Below are 12,272 nucleotides of genomic sequence, written 5' to 3' on the forward strand. Positions count from 1 at the left end.
ACCTAGACGCGGGAGTCCACGCAATGCTGTTAGATCTACTGGTAGACCAGTAGAGCTAATTTTAATCAGATTGGGAGCGATGGAAATAACTGCGTCCTTAACTGCGTAACTGTTAATATTTTGGATTTATTCCTACGGGACATTGAAAAATCAATAGCACCACCCAGGTCGGGCTGCTGGTGATCTCCTGTACTTGCCAGCACGGGCGGTCCCTTCTCCCACCCTCCCCAATCTTTTTCTTACGTATGGCCATAAGCATACGAGAGAGGGGTGGGGTAGGGGGGCAAACTGCCACTTTAGTGTTGCACCAAAACCTCAAATTCGGTCATGAGCTAACCTGAGACAAAATTAGTTGTAATCCAAGTAAAAATGCGTAGTGATTCGTTTGCAAACCAATATATAGCTGTTTGGCAGTAATGCTAATATGAATAAATGTTGATATGCAGATTCCGGCATTGTCGTTTCATTCGGGCAAAAGCCAGCCTTCCCCTAACAAAAATAGGAGCCCGTCCGCCTACACGTATGACATTATATAAATTATATAAATAGGAGCCCGTCCGCCTACACGTATGACATTATATAAATTATATAAATAGGAGCCCGTCCGCCTACACGTATGACATTATATAAATTATATAAATAGGAGCCCGTCCGCCTACACGTATGACATTATATAAATTATATAAATTATATCAATAACCGGTTTATAGAAAAATGTGTTTCCGTGTTTAATTCATTTAAATATTAATTATATGTAACTGGTCAAACAATTTTCACATTTAGTGATAATTGCAATAAGTATGCCAAATTTACTTTGAATGGTGAATGGACCGGAATTACCAATAAAAAAGGATAAGCTGGTAAATTTACTCTGCTAAAATTATTGGGCGGGATTTAGCTCAGTCGGTTAAGTGCTCGCTTGAGGTGCTTGCGTCGCAGGATCGAACCACCTCGATGGATCCATTCAACAGATTGATTTTTTTTTCTCGTTCTAACCAGTGCACCACAACTGGTCAAAGACTGTGGAATGTGCGTTCCTGTCTGTGGGAAGTGCATATAAAAGACATATAAAAAATGTCTTCCTGCATTAAGAAAAATGTAGCGGGTGCATATAAAATATCCCTTGCTACTAATGGCAAAATATAGCGGGTTTCCTCTTTAAGACTATATGTCAAAATTACCAAATGTTTAACATCCAGTAGCCGATGATTAATAAATCAATATGCTCTAGTGGTGTCGTTAAACAAAACAAAATTATTTAACATTGTTTCTAGTCCTGCAAACAGGGCCACCCAAATAGGGGAGTACAGATACCGGCATGGTAGCATTATTTCACATGGCTAGACTTATTCATTATGGTGTGGGGATCATGAAACCAACTGATGATACGTCCAAACCTGCGTGCGTTTTGCATGTCGGCAATTTCCCAATATGGCTGCTGCTATATCAAAGAAAGCCATATATCTGCCAATTCTTCACATATTGAGGTGACTTTAGTATCAAAACACATGTTTTGGGGGATGATAAATATGACTAACACACTTCCAGACCAATTAGATGTATTCTGAACCACTTTTCAAGATGATTTCACAAAAATCACTGTATTTGTGATGTATTAATATCATGCTAACAATGGTGATGTAGATTTCATTGTAACAGGTGATAGATTTCATTGAAATTTGCTATTTAGAAAATTAAACAATTCTCCCATAAAATTTGTAAACAATGGGTTTACTGTTTCAGAGTGATCTGGTAGAGTTCAAATCCAGTGACCGTACAGAATCTGGTATATATTACACAAACTAAATTCAATATTGATGTTTGTTATCTGAGATGTGTCTCTCATACCGTCTGGTATATTCCTCACACGTAATTTCAGTTTTGATATTTCCTGTAATTGATGAACCTCATTATATAAATTCTTATGTCAATACGGGCATGTATTCAGAGTAACTATATCCTCTGTCAGTATGATTAAGCCTTACAATATGGATCAGATAGTAATGGGAAAACATGGCCGGGGTAGGGCAAACACTCGAATCCAATTTAGCAGAGCCGCCTTTATAACCCATGTCGTGTGAGCTGGTACATTTAATTTTCGTGAATCAGCAGAAGGGTCGCCGGTTTCGATGGATTGCAGAGGCGGATCTAAATTTGCGACAGTTATATATTTTATTATATATTAATTTTTTTTTTTTTTACGACCCTCCTCTAAACCTCCCCAATGTTCCCTTAGCATTTCGCCTCATGTCATTGCCTCCACCCCCCCTCCCCCCCAAATGGATTTTCTGGATCCGCCACTGGATTGACTAAATAGTTCTACGAATTCATTTGTGTGCACCAATCATCAGACCTAAACCAGTGAGTAGTGTAGGGTCTCCACGAGTACTCGGAGTACTCGGGCACGGGCCGAGTCTAGAAAGACTCGAGTCCGTTCATAAGACTCGAGTACCCGTACAAGTGACACAATGTATAGGAGTACCGGCCTCGGTGGCGTCGTGGTTAGGCCATCAGTCTACAGGCTGGTAGGTACTGGGTTCGGATCCCAGTCGAGGCATGGGATTTTTAATCCAGATACCGACTCTGAGTGAGTGCTCCGAAAGGCTCAATGGGTAGGTGTAAACCACTTGCACCGACCAGTGATCCATAACTGGTTCAACAAAGGCCATGGTTTGTGCTGTCCTGCCTGTGGGAAGCGCAAATAAAAGATTCCTTATTGCTAATCGGAAAGAGTAGCCCATGTAGTGGCGACAGCGGGTTTCCTCTAAATATCTGTGTGGTCCTTAACCATATGTCTGACGCCATATAACCGTAAATAAAATGTGTTGAGTGCGTCGTTAAATAAAACCTTTCTTTCTTTCTTTCTTTCAATGTATAGGACATCTATTTCAGCAGTAACTAATCGGTAATACAAGTTACACAATAAGTATATGATATGTGCTAGCTTCTGTTTTTTAAATCTGGCTATCCATCACAATACTGAATGTATCAACCGGTTTCTAAATGCAATACCATGGTATGATTTGGCATTCATGTTCAGCGCTGGAATTAAAATGCATAATGCTAGTTTTCTTTATTCCTTAGTCTCATTATCATTATAAGGTCTAGTAAGTGTCAGGTACTCGGGTTCAGGTCGAGTTTGACCCTCAAGTACTCGAGTTATATTGGACTCGTGGAGGCCCTAGAGTATTGGCCACATATCCTCAGTGCATGTACTGGGTCCAGGGCCCATATTTTCGAAGCTCTCTCAGCGCTACGAAATCGTAAAACCATCGTAGGGTGCGACACGCCATAGTGACGTCATAGCTTACGATAATTTTACGATTTCGTAGGCAAAGATTGCTTCGAAAATGTGTACACAGAGTAGTTAGCGGATAAAATATGGGTTTGAAAGTAAACTCAGTGCATGTACTGGGTCCAGGGCCGTTCTAACAAAGGTTGAGATTATGTTTTGATTAAAACAATAACGCTCATTAAGGCAACTTACCAATATACAATGACGTAATCAGGTATGACGTTCCCTGACGACGTAATTTTTACATTCCTCGAGAAATGAATTAATTCCCGTTGCTACGGCTGGACCAATTGGATGAAGGTTTATTGTCATAAATGTAACGGCAATTTAATTATATAGTGTTAGAGAGAAAACCCGCTATATTTGTCCATTAGTAGCAATGGATATGTTATATGCACCATTCCACAGACAGGATAGCACATACCACGAACTTTGATATAACAGTCGTGGTGCACTGCGTGGAACTGGAATTAGTCCGATGGATCTACCAGCGGGGACCGATCCTAGACCGACTACGCATCAGTCAAGCACTTTACCACTGGACTACGTCCCGCCTTAGAAAAACTTTCAGTAGGGCGGATAAATGAAGAAGATGTGCACGTGGCGCAAAGTTTACAATTTTGTATTTACAAGGTTTCAAGGTATGCTGAATCCAAATGTAAATGGAAGCATGTGATACGGGCAATACTGGTAGGTCAAAATTACAATTGTTTGCAAAAGGTTAGATAAAATATACAAATTCCATCAAATGTCCAAACATTTTATTCTCACTAAAATTTCGAAACACATACAGAATTGCTTACCATAACGACGACAAATTTTTGCGGGTGAAACACTGAAACCTAGCACATAAAATAAAGTACCACGAACCCATGAGATCAATTATTGTAATTGTTTAATATAAATACAAGTAAATTATTTTTGAACAGTTTTATTTATTGGTTCAAAACACACTCTCAAATGAGTTGTATACTCATGTTATATGAAATAACTTGTTTAAAATAAGGTTGGCAGATATTGTGACATCTAATGACGGTTGTAAACAAGAATTTATAACTTAATATAGTTCAATATATTCACATTTATGTAGAAGAGATGCATTTGGGTTTCAGTTGCTCTGCATCATTTCGGAACGTTACTAAATATAGTATCACTGTTCTGAATAAGTGAATTCCTCGCTTTCATGGAGTGGCACTTCTTCACACTAAGGGAGTAGTACGTCTTCCCACTAAGAGAGTAGTACATCTTCCCACTAAGGGAGTAGCACTTCTTCCCACTAAGGGAGCAGCACGTCTTCCCACTAAGAGAGCAGTACATCTTCCCACTAAGGGAGTAGCACTTCTTCTCACTAAGGGAGTAGTACGTCTTCCCACTAAGGGAGTAGTACGTCTTCCCACTAAGAGAGTAGTACATCTTCCCACTAAGGGAGTAGCACTTCTTCCCACTAAGGGAGTAGTACGTCTTCCCACTAAGGGAGTAGTACGTCTTCCCACTAAGGGAGCAGTACGTCTTCCCACTAAGGGAGCAGCACTTCTTCCCACTAAGGGAGTAGTATGTCTTCCCACTAAGGGAGTAGCACTTCTTCCCACTTGTTTAAAATAAGGTTGGCAGATATTGTGACATCTAATGACGATTGTAAACAAGAATTTACAACTTAATATAGTTCAATATATTCACATTCATGTCGAAGAGATACATTTGGGTTTCAGTTGCATCATTTCGGAACGTTACTAAATATGGTATCACTGTTCTGAAAAAGCGAATTCCTCGCTTTCATGGAGTGGCACTTCTTCCCACTAAGAGAGTAGTACGTCTTCCCGCTAAGGGAGTAGTACGTCTTCCCACTAAGATAGTAGTACGTCTTCCCACTAAGGGAGTAGTACGTCTTCCCACTAAGAGAGTAGTACGTCTTCCCACTAAGGGAGTAGTACGTCTTCCCACTAAGGGAGTAGTACGTCTTCCCACTAAGGGAGTAGTACGTCTTCCCACTAAGGGAGTAGTACGTCTTCCCACTAAGAGAGTAGTACGTCTTCCCACTAAGAGAGTAGTACGTCTTCCCACTAAGGGAGTAGTACGTCTTCCCACTAAGGGAGTAGCACTTCTTCCCACTAAGGGAGTAGTACGTCTTCCCACTAAGGGAGTAGCACGTCTTCCCACTAAGGGAGTAGTACGTCTTCCCACTAAGAGAGTAGCACGTCTTCCCACTAAGGGAGTAGCACGTCTTCCCACTAAGGGAGTAGTACGTCTTCCCACTAAGAGAGTAGCACGTCTTCCCACTAAGGGAGTAGCACGTCTTCCCACTAAGGGAGTAGTACGTCTTCCCACTAAGAGAGTAGTACGTCTTCCCACTAAGGAAGTAGTACGTCTTCCCACTAAGGGAGTAGTACGTCTTCACACTAAGGGAGTAGTACGTCTTCCCGCTAAGGGAGTAGCACTTCTTCTCACTAAGGGAGTAGCACGTCTTCCCACTAAGAGAGTAGTACGTCTTCCCACTAAGGGAGTAGCACTTCTTCTCACTAAGGGAGTAGTACGTCTTCCCACTAAGAGAGTAGTACGTCTTCCCACTAAGGGAGTAGCACTTCTTCCCACTAAGGGAGTAGCACTTCTTCCCACTAAGGGAGTAGTACGTCTTCCCACTAAGAGAGTAGTACGTCTTCCCACTAAGGGAGTAGTACGTCTTCCCACTAAGGGAGTAGCACTTCTTCCCACTAAGGGAGTAGTACGTCTTCCCACTAAGAGAGTAGCACGTCTTCCCACTAAGGGAGTAGCACGTCTTCCCACTAAGAGAGTAGCACGTCTTCACACTAAGGGAGTAGTACGTCTTCCCACTAAGGGAGTAGCACGTCTTCCCACTAAGGGAGTAGCACTTCTTCTCACTAAGGGAGTAGCACGTCTTCCCACTAAGGGAGTAGCACTTCTTCACACTAAGGGAGTAGTACTTCTTCACACTAAGGGAGTGGCACTTCTTCACACTAAGGGAGTGGCACTTCTTCACACTAAGGGAGTGGCACCTCTTCACACTAAGAGAGTGGCACTTCTTCCAACTGAGGGAGTAGCACTTCTTCCCACTGAGAGAGTAGCACGTCTTCCCACTAAGGGAGTAGTACGTCTTCCCACTAAGAGAGTAGTACGTCTTCCCACTAAGGGAGTAGTACGTCTTCCCACTAAGAGAGTAGTACGTCTTCCCACTAAGAGAGTAGTACGTCTTCCCACTAAGGGAGTAGTACGTCTTCCCACTAAGAGAGTAGTACGTCTTCCCACTAAGGGAGTAGCACTTCTTCACACTAAGGGAGTAGTACGTCTTCCCACTAAGAGAGTAGCACGTCTTCCCACTAAGGGAGTAGCACTTCTTCCCACTAAGATAGTAGCACGTCTTCTCACTAAGGGAGTAGCACTTCTTCCCACTAAGAGAGTAGCACTTCTTCCCACTAAGAGAGTAGCACTTCTTCCCACTAAGAGAGTAGCACGTCTTCCCACTAAGGGAGTAGCACGTCTTCTCACTAAGGGAGTAGCACGTCTTCCCACTAAGATAGTAGCACGTCTTCCCACTAAGGGAGTAGCACGTCTTCTCACTAAGGGAGTAGCACTTCTTCTCACTAAGGGAGTAGCACAATAAGGGAGTAGCACGTCTTCTCACTAAGGGAGTAGCACGTCTTCTCACTAAGGGAGTAGCACGTCTTCCCACTAAGGGAGTAGCACGTCTTCCCACTAAGATAGTAGCACGTCTTCCCACTAAGGGAGTAGCACTTCTTTCCACTGAGGGAGTAGCACGTCTTCCCACTAAGATAGTAGCACGTCTTCTCACTAAGGGAGTAGCACGTCTTCCCACTAAGGGAGTAGCACGTCTTCTCACTAAGGGAGTAGCACGTCTTCTCACTAAGGGAGTAGCACGTCTTCCCACTAAGGGAGTAGCACGTCTTCCCACTAAGATAGTAGCACGTCTTCCCACTAAGGGAGTAGCACTTCTTTCCACTGAGGGAGTAGTACGTCTTTCCACTAAGGGAGTAGCACTTGTTCCGACTACGGGAGTAGTACGTCTTCACCCTAAGGGAGTAGTACGTCTTCACCCTAAGGGAGTAGTACGTCTTCACACTAAGGGTGTGGATAAGACTGCACTGTCATATGCCATGCGAATTGATGCAGTAGGTTCGAAGTCTGCCAACTGACACTTTGTGTTTTATATTACTATAACAGGCAATATGGTACGTTACACCCTGTGAATAATTAGAAAACAAATACTTACCTGTTCCGTAAATCCGCTGACCTGTGCAGACGACTATCAAACACACGTATACAAAATCTACCTCGAAACAATCCCAAGTCATCCATTGTAGTGCTATATTTTTCACGATGATTAGGAGTTTAGTGCCGGAAACTGTCGTATTAAATTTTATTCAGTGAGCAATTTGTAGGCCAATTATTGCACTTGTTTTTTTGTGCGCAAAATAAATTCGCACAAGAAACAGGAAACAAAACAGCGTATCAGATGGCCAGTTATTAGGTGTACGGTCATGTGTGTGTGTGTGTGTGTGTGTGTGTGTGTGTGTGTGTGTGTGTGTGTGTGTGTGTGTGTGTGTATACATACATACATACATATATACATATATACATACATACATACAAACATACATACATACATACATACATACACACACATACAAACACACATACATACATACATACATACATACATACATACATACATACATACACACACATACAAACTCACATACATATACTCTTCAAAAGAAGAAACGTAAAACCACATTGTCGTAACATTTGGAGAATTGATTTAATTATTGAATGGTGAGTCCGATAATTACCAAATGTTGCAGGATTGTTCACAATTCACTCTAGTCCATTGTGAGTAAGTGATAGGACACACCACCAAGGTCAAGGTCATCTGGAGTCAATACCGGGTGTGGCCTCCGCGTGTGTTGACAACTGCCTGGCACCGCCTGCCCATTGAAGCAACCAGAGTACGGATGACGTCCCGGGGGATGGTGGCCCACTCGGCCTGCAAGGCTGCTGCCAGCTCGGGCAGGGTCTGGGGCTGTGGTTGTCGCTGTCGGAGGCGTCGGTCCAACTCGTCCCATAGATGCTCAATTGGGTTCAAATCCGGTGATGTCGATGGCCAAGGAAGGACATTAATGTTGTTGTTCTGTAGGAAAGCCGTTGTGAGACGTGCTGTGTGAGGCCTGGCGTTGTCATGTTGGAACACTGCGTTGGCGTTGGCCATAACTGGAACGATGTGTGGCCGGAGGATCTGGTCAATGTAGCCCTGTGCATTCAGGTTGCCCTGCACGTGGACCAGGTCAGTTCTGCCAGTGTGTGAGATGGCTGCCCACACCATGACACTACCCCCGCATAACGTTCACCACGACGCCTATACACGCGACATCTTCCATCATGACGTCGGAGCAGAAATCGGGACTCGTCACTGAACCACACCTGTCTCCATCGCAGTTGAGGCCATTGTCGATGAATCTGGCACCACTGCAGTCGGAGTCGACGGTGTTGTGGTGTTAAGATGACACCTCGAACTGGACGTCTGGCACGAATTCCTACCTCACGTAGGCGGTTCCGTACGGTCTGGTCGGATATCCTGCGCAAACCTGATATTGCTGCGGCTGTGGAGGTGGCAGTAGTCAATCGTTCCCGAAGGTGGCGTACCCGGATGTAGCGGTCCTGCCCGGGGGTAGTGACCCGTGGTCGACCGGATCTAGGGAGGTCACGTGTTGATCCATGTTGCTGGTAACGGTCCCACAGTCTGGAGATGGTGCTTGGGGACACATGGAATGCCCTGGCAACGGCCGTTCTGGATTCGCCTGCGTCTAGTCGGCCGATGATGCATTGTTTCTCTGCGGTTCACTGAGACGTGGCATGTTCTGGATTGTCAACTGTCGGCCAGATACAGAGGCCAGGCAAGCGAACACCCTGCACTTTTATACTGTCGGTGTTCATGTTGCACGTGCAGACAACGCACGTGCAGTGGTGACATGGTTTGCACGTGGCTGCGTTTTTGCGAATATTCACATTTTGGAACTTTATTGTACAGTAGCTGCGTTTTATCGAATGTAACCGTGGGAATGTGTTTGGGACATGCAATGACCTTATATTCACAAAGCATGAACCGGTAGGAAACATAAAATCGGAGTTATAACCCATTTGTACCCTTTTGCGTTTCTTTTTTTGAAGAGTATATATACATATATACATATATACCATATATACCATATATACCATTTTGCATAACAATGCATTTAATTATAGTATAAACTGCGAAATATTACACCCGTTATTTTTACTGGGTCACTTATTACATTAATACCGTTAGTCGCGAGAAATTCCAAAATGGCTGCTATTGTTCAAGATGGCCGCCATTTATCAATACTGCCAACATAATGATCGTGCATTTCATGATACAAATATGGAATTATATATATATATATATACATATATATATATATATATATATATATATATATATATATATATATATATATATATATATATATATAATGTCACTGGGTCACTTATTACAAAAATAATATTAGTCACCTGAAATTCCCAAATGACCACCATTTTTCAAGATGGTCACCATTTATCAATTCTTCGAACATAACAATCATGCATTTGATGACCCAAACATAAAATTTGGCATACATAATGTTAGTAGGTCATTTATTACAAAAATAATGTTACTTTAAAGAGTATTCCAAATCCCCACCAATTTTCAAGATGACCACCATTTCCCAAACTCGTTTTACAAAAAAATCAAAATGTCAATCCATTTTAGTGAATTGATGTCAATTTCTTAATATTTGATTTACAAATGAAATAGTACTATAACATCTCCATTTCAGTACTGTAATTAACATTAATTAATAGGTAATTAGCATTAATTATTAAACCTCAGTTATTTTCATATGTATACCAATCCAGTTATGATTTGATAGATTTTAGAAAACATAATAAAATATTTGTAATGATTAAGATGATTATAGCTAATTACTTATTAATTACAGTTAATAACAACACATTTCTAATTGTCTTAACCTATTTCTGACAGGAACATATACACAGACCGGTACACGGCAATGCAATGCAATAATACCTGCATGGTATTGCAATATCTCTTGAAACCACACTTTGCTAGATCCTGGCAAGTGTTTGCAATACATTCCACCCTTTATCCTTCAGTCCAACCCCAATGAACAGGGCATGGAACATCTCATCTACAAACTGTTGCTTGACCATTTAATTTCCGTGTATTCTGTACACCATCCATGAAACTCAAAACCAGGTTAACCTTGGTTCAGCTCTCCCGTGCTGGCACAACCTGTCAATTGAGGTACGGCTACCTAATATTTATGGGGTTTAGTTAAGTAGCATTTGGCACAATAAAATTCTTCTTTAGCCGGTGTAATAGCCCAAAATGTACACACACCCCCCCCCCCCCTCCCCGCCGCCAAAATATACCCGAGTTATAAACTGGACTAGCCCAAAATATACCCGAGTTATAAACTAGACTAGCCCAAAAAATACACCTCTCTAGTCTGTATTTCAATGTCCAGAGGTTTTTTCCATCATAATTTATATATTTTGGGCTAGAGAATATCGAAATATCTTCTAAAATGACTAATCTGTGATAGTTTTATATTTATGAAAGCAATAGTTGCTTTTCTTTTAAAGCGTTTATTATTATTATTTATTTATTTATTTTGTATACAAGTTAGTAATAAAAAATGAGGGTTAGGGTTAGGTGTATAAAACAGGCTAGCACACTTCAACCCCGGGTATAGTTTGGCGGGGGTATATTTTGGCGGCATTGGACCCCATGTCGAGTTTCACAGCAGTGGTATCACCAGTGTGCACAGCTAGTGCACTGATATCACTCTTCCAGTCTCCCTCTGCTTTCTCTACACTTGTAATGAACTCATATTTTGAACCACTACGCAAAACAGTATGCACATTATTTTGTTCAAGTATATGTCCATTCAGCATGTTTTAAGATAGACTCATCGCGCCTATAGACCTCCTTCGGGTTAAATAAGTCTTATATCTCATGTTTTCATTCTTGTTGATTATATAAACAAATATAATATCCTTAAGTTGTACATATATAATTTAATATGAGCAAACATTGGGATTTTGGTACTTTGGACTGTGATATGCGGCGGCCATTTTGAAAAAAGGCCGCCATCTTGGATTTTTAAGTGGCTAACGGTATTTTCCTGTTAGGTTACCTATGTAGTTTCTACTTGCCAAGTTTCATGCTTGTATCATCAAATACACGATTCAATGCAAACATTGCCATTAACCGTTCTACTAATTTGTTTATTGAAAGTTTTAAAACATAGATTTATAATTGCTTAATTATCGATTGTAACGTTGAAAGGACTGTCCTGAGTTTGGTGTCGTTGTAACATGTTTGCTAACAATTGAGCTATATAGCAACTTAACTTCCATATGTCTGTATATGATAAGAGTTGGTTTGTTTGTTTGCTTTGTTTTCTTTGTTTTCTTTTCTTTTTTTTCTTTTTCTTCTTTTTTTTTTTTTTTTGGGGGGGGGGGGTCTGCCTAATATTTGTTTTATCTCGCATTAATTTCGTACGTACCAAAAATATATATTAGGAACTAAAATGAAGTCTGAGCTACTACAAATATTAAGACTGTCCGAAACGCACTGGGTAATGAAGATACTGATATTCTGAACATGTTTTTAATTAATGTTTAACGATATTCTAAAAAAAAAAAAATAATAATAATTGTTTAATGTGCAATTTTAGTGGTAGAAAAGGGCTAGGTTAGATGGAACATCTTTAAGTATAACAGGGATCTCAGCACAGTCTTTTTTAATTTAAATGTTAAAACAATGTTATTATAGTAGTTAGTCGTGGTACCAAGATAATTATGTAGCATGATGTGTTGCTCCGACAGTGGCAATATCCTGTGTTTGTTCCAGGTAGTGGCT

At 41.2% G+C, this 12,272-nt stretch overlaps 1 protein-coding gene across 1 annotated transcript; it reads right to left on the bottom strand.

Moving 5' to 3' along the window:
* Positions 1-4,417: 4,417 nt before the first annotated feature.
* On the bottom strand, positions 4,418-7,624 carry LOC121368794. Its single transcript, XM_041493542.1, has 4 exons — positions 7,539-7,624; positions 6,923-7,387; positions 5,107-6,891; positions 4,418-4,883 (listed from the first exon to the last, which is right to left on the bottom strand). The coding sequence occupies exons 1-4, from the start codon at positions 7,622-7,624 to the stop codon at positions 4,418-4,420; spliced, it is 2,802 nt and encodes a 933-aa protein (XP_041349476.1).
* Between the last annotated feature and the right edge of the window lie 4,648 nt (positions 7,625-12,272).

This window comes from Gigantopelta aegis, chromosome 3 (assembly GCF_016097555.1).
Source record: "Gigantopelta aegis isolate Gae_Host chromosome 3, Gae_host_genome, whole genome shotgun sequence".
Classification (NCBI taxonomy): domain Eukaryota; kingdom Metazoa; phylum Mollusca; class Gastropoda; order Neomphalida; family Peltospiridae; genus Gigantopelta; species Gigantopelta aegis.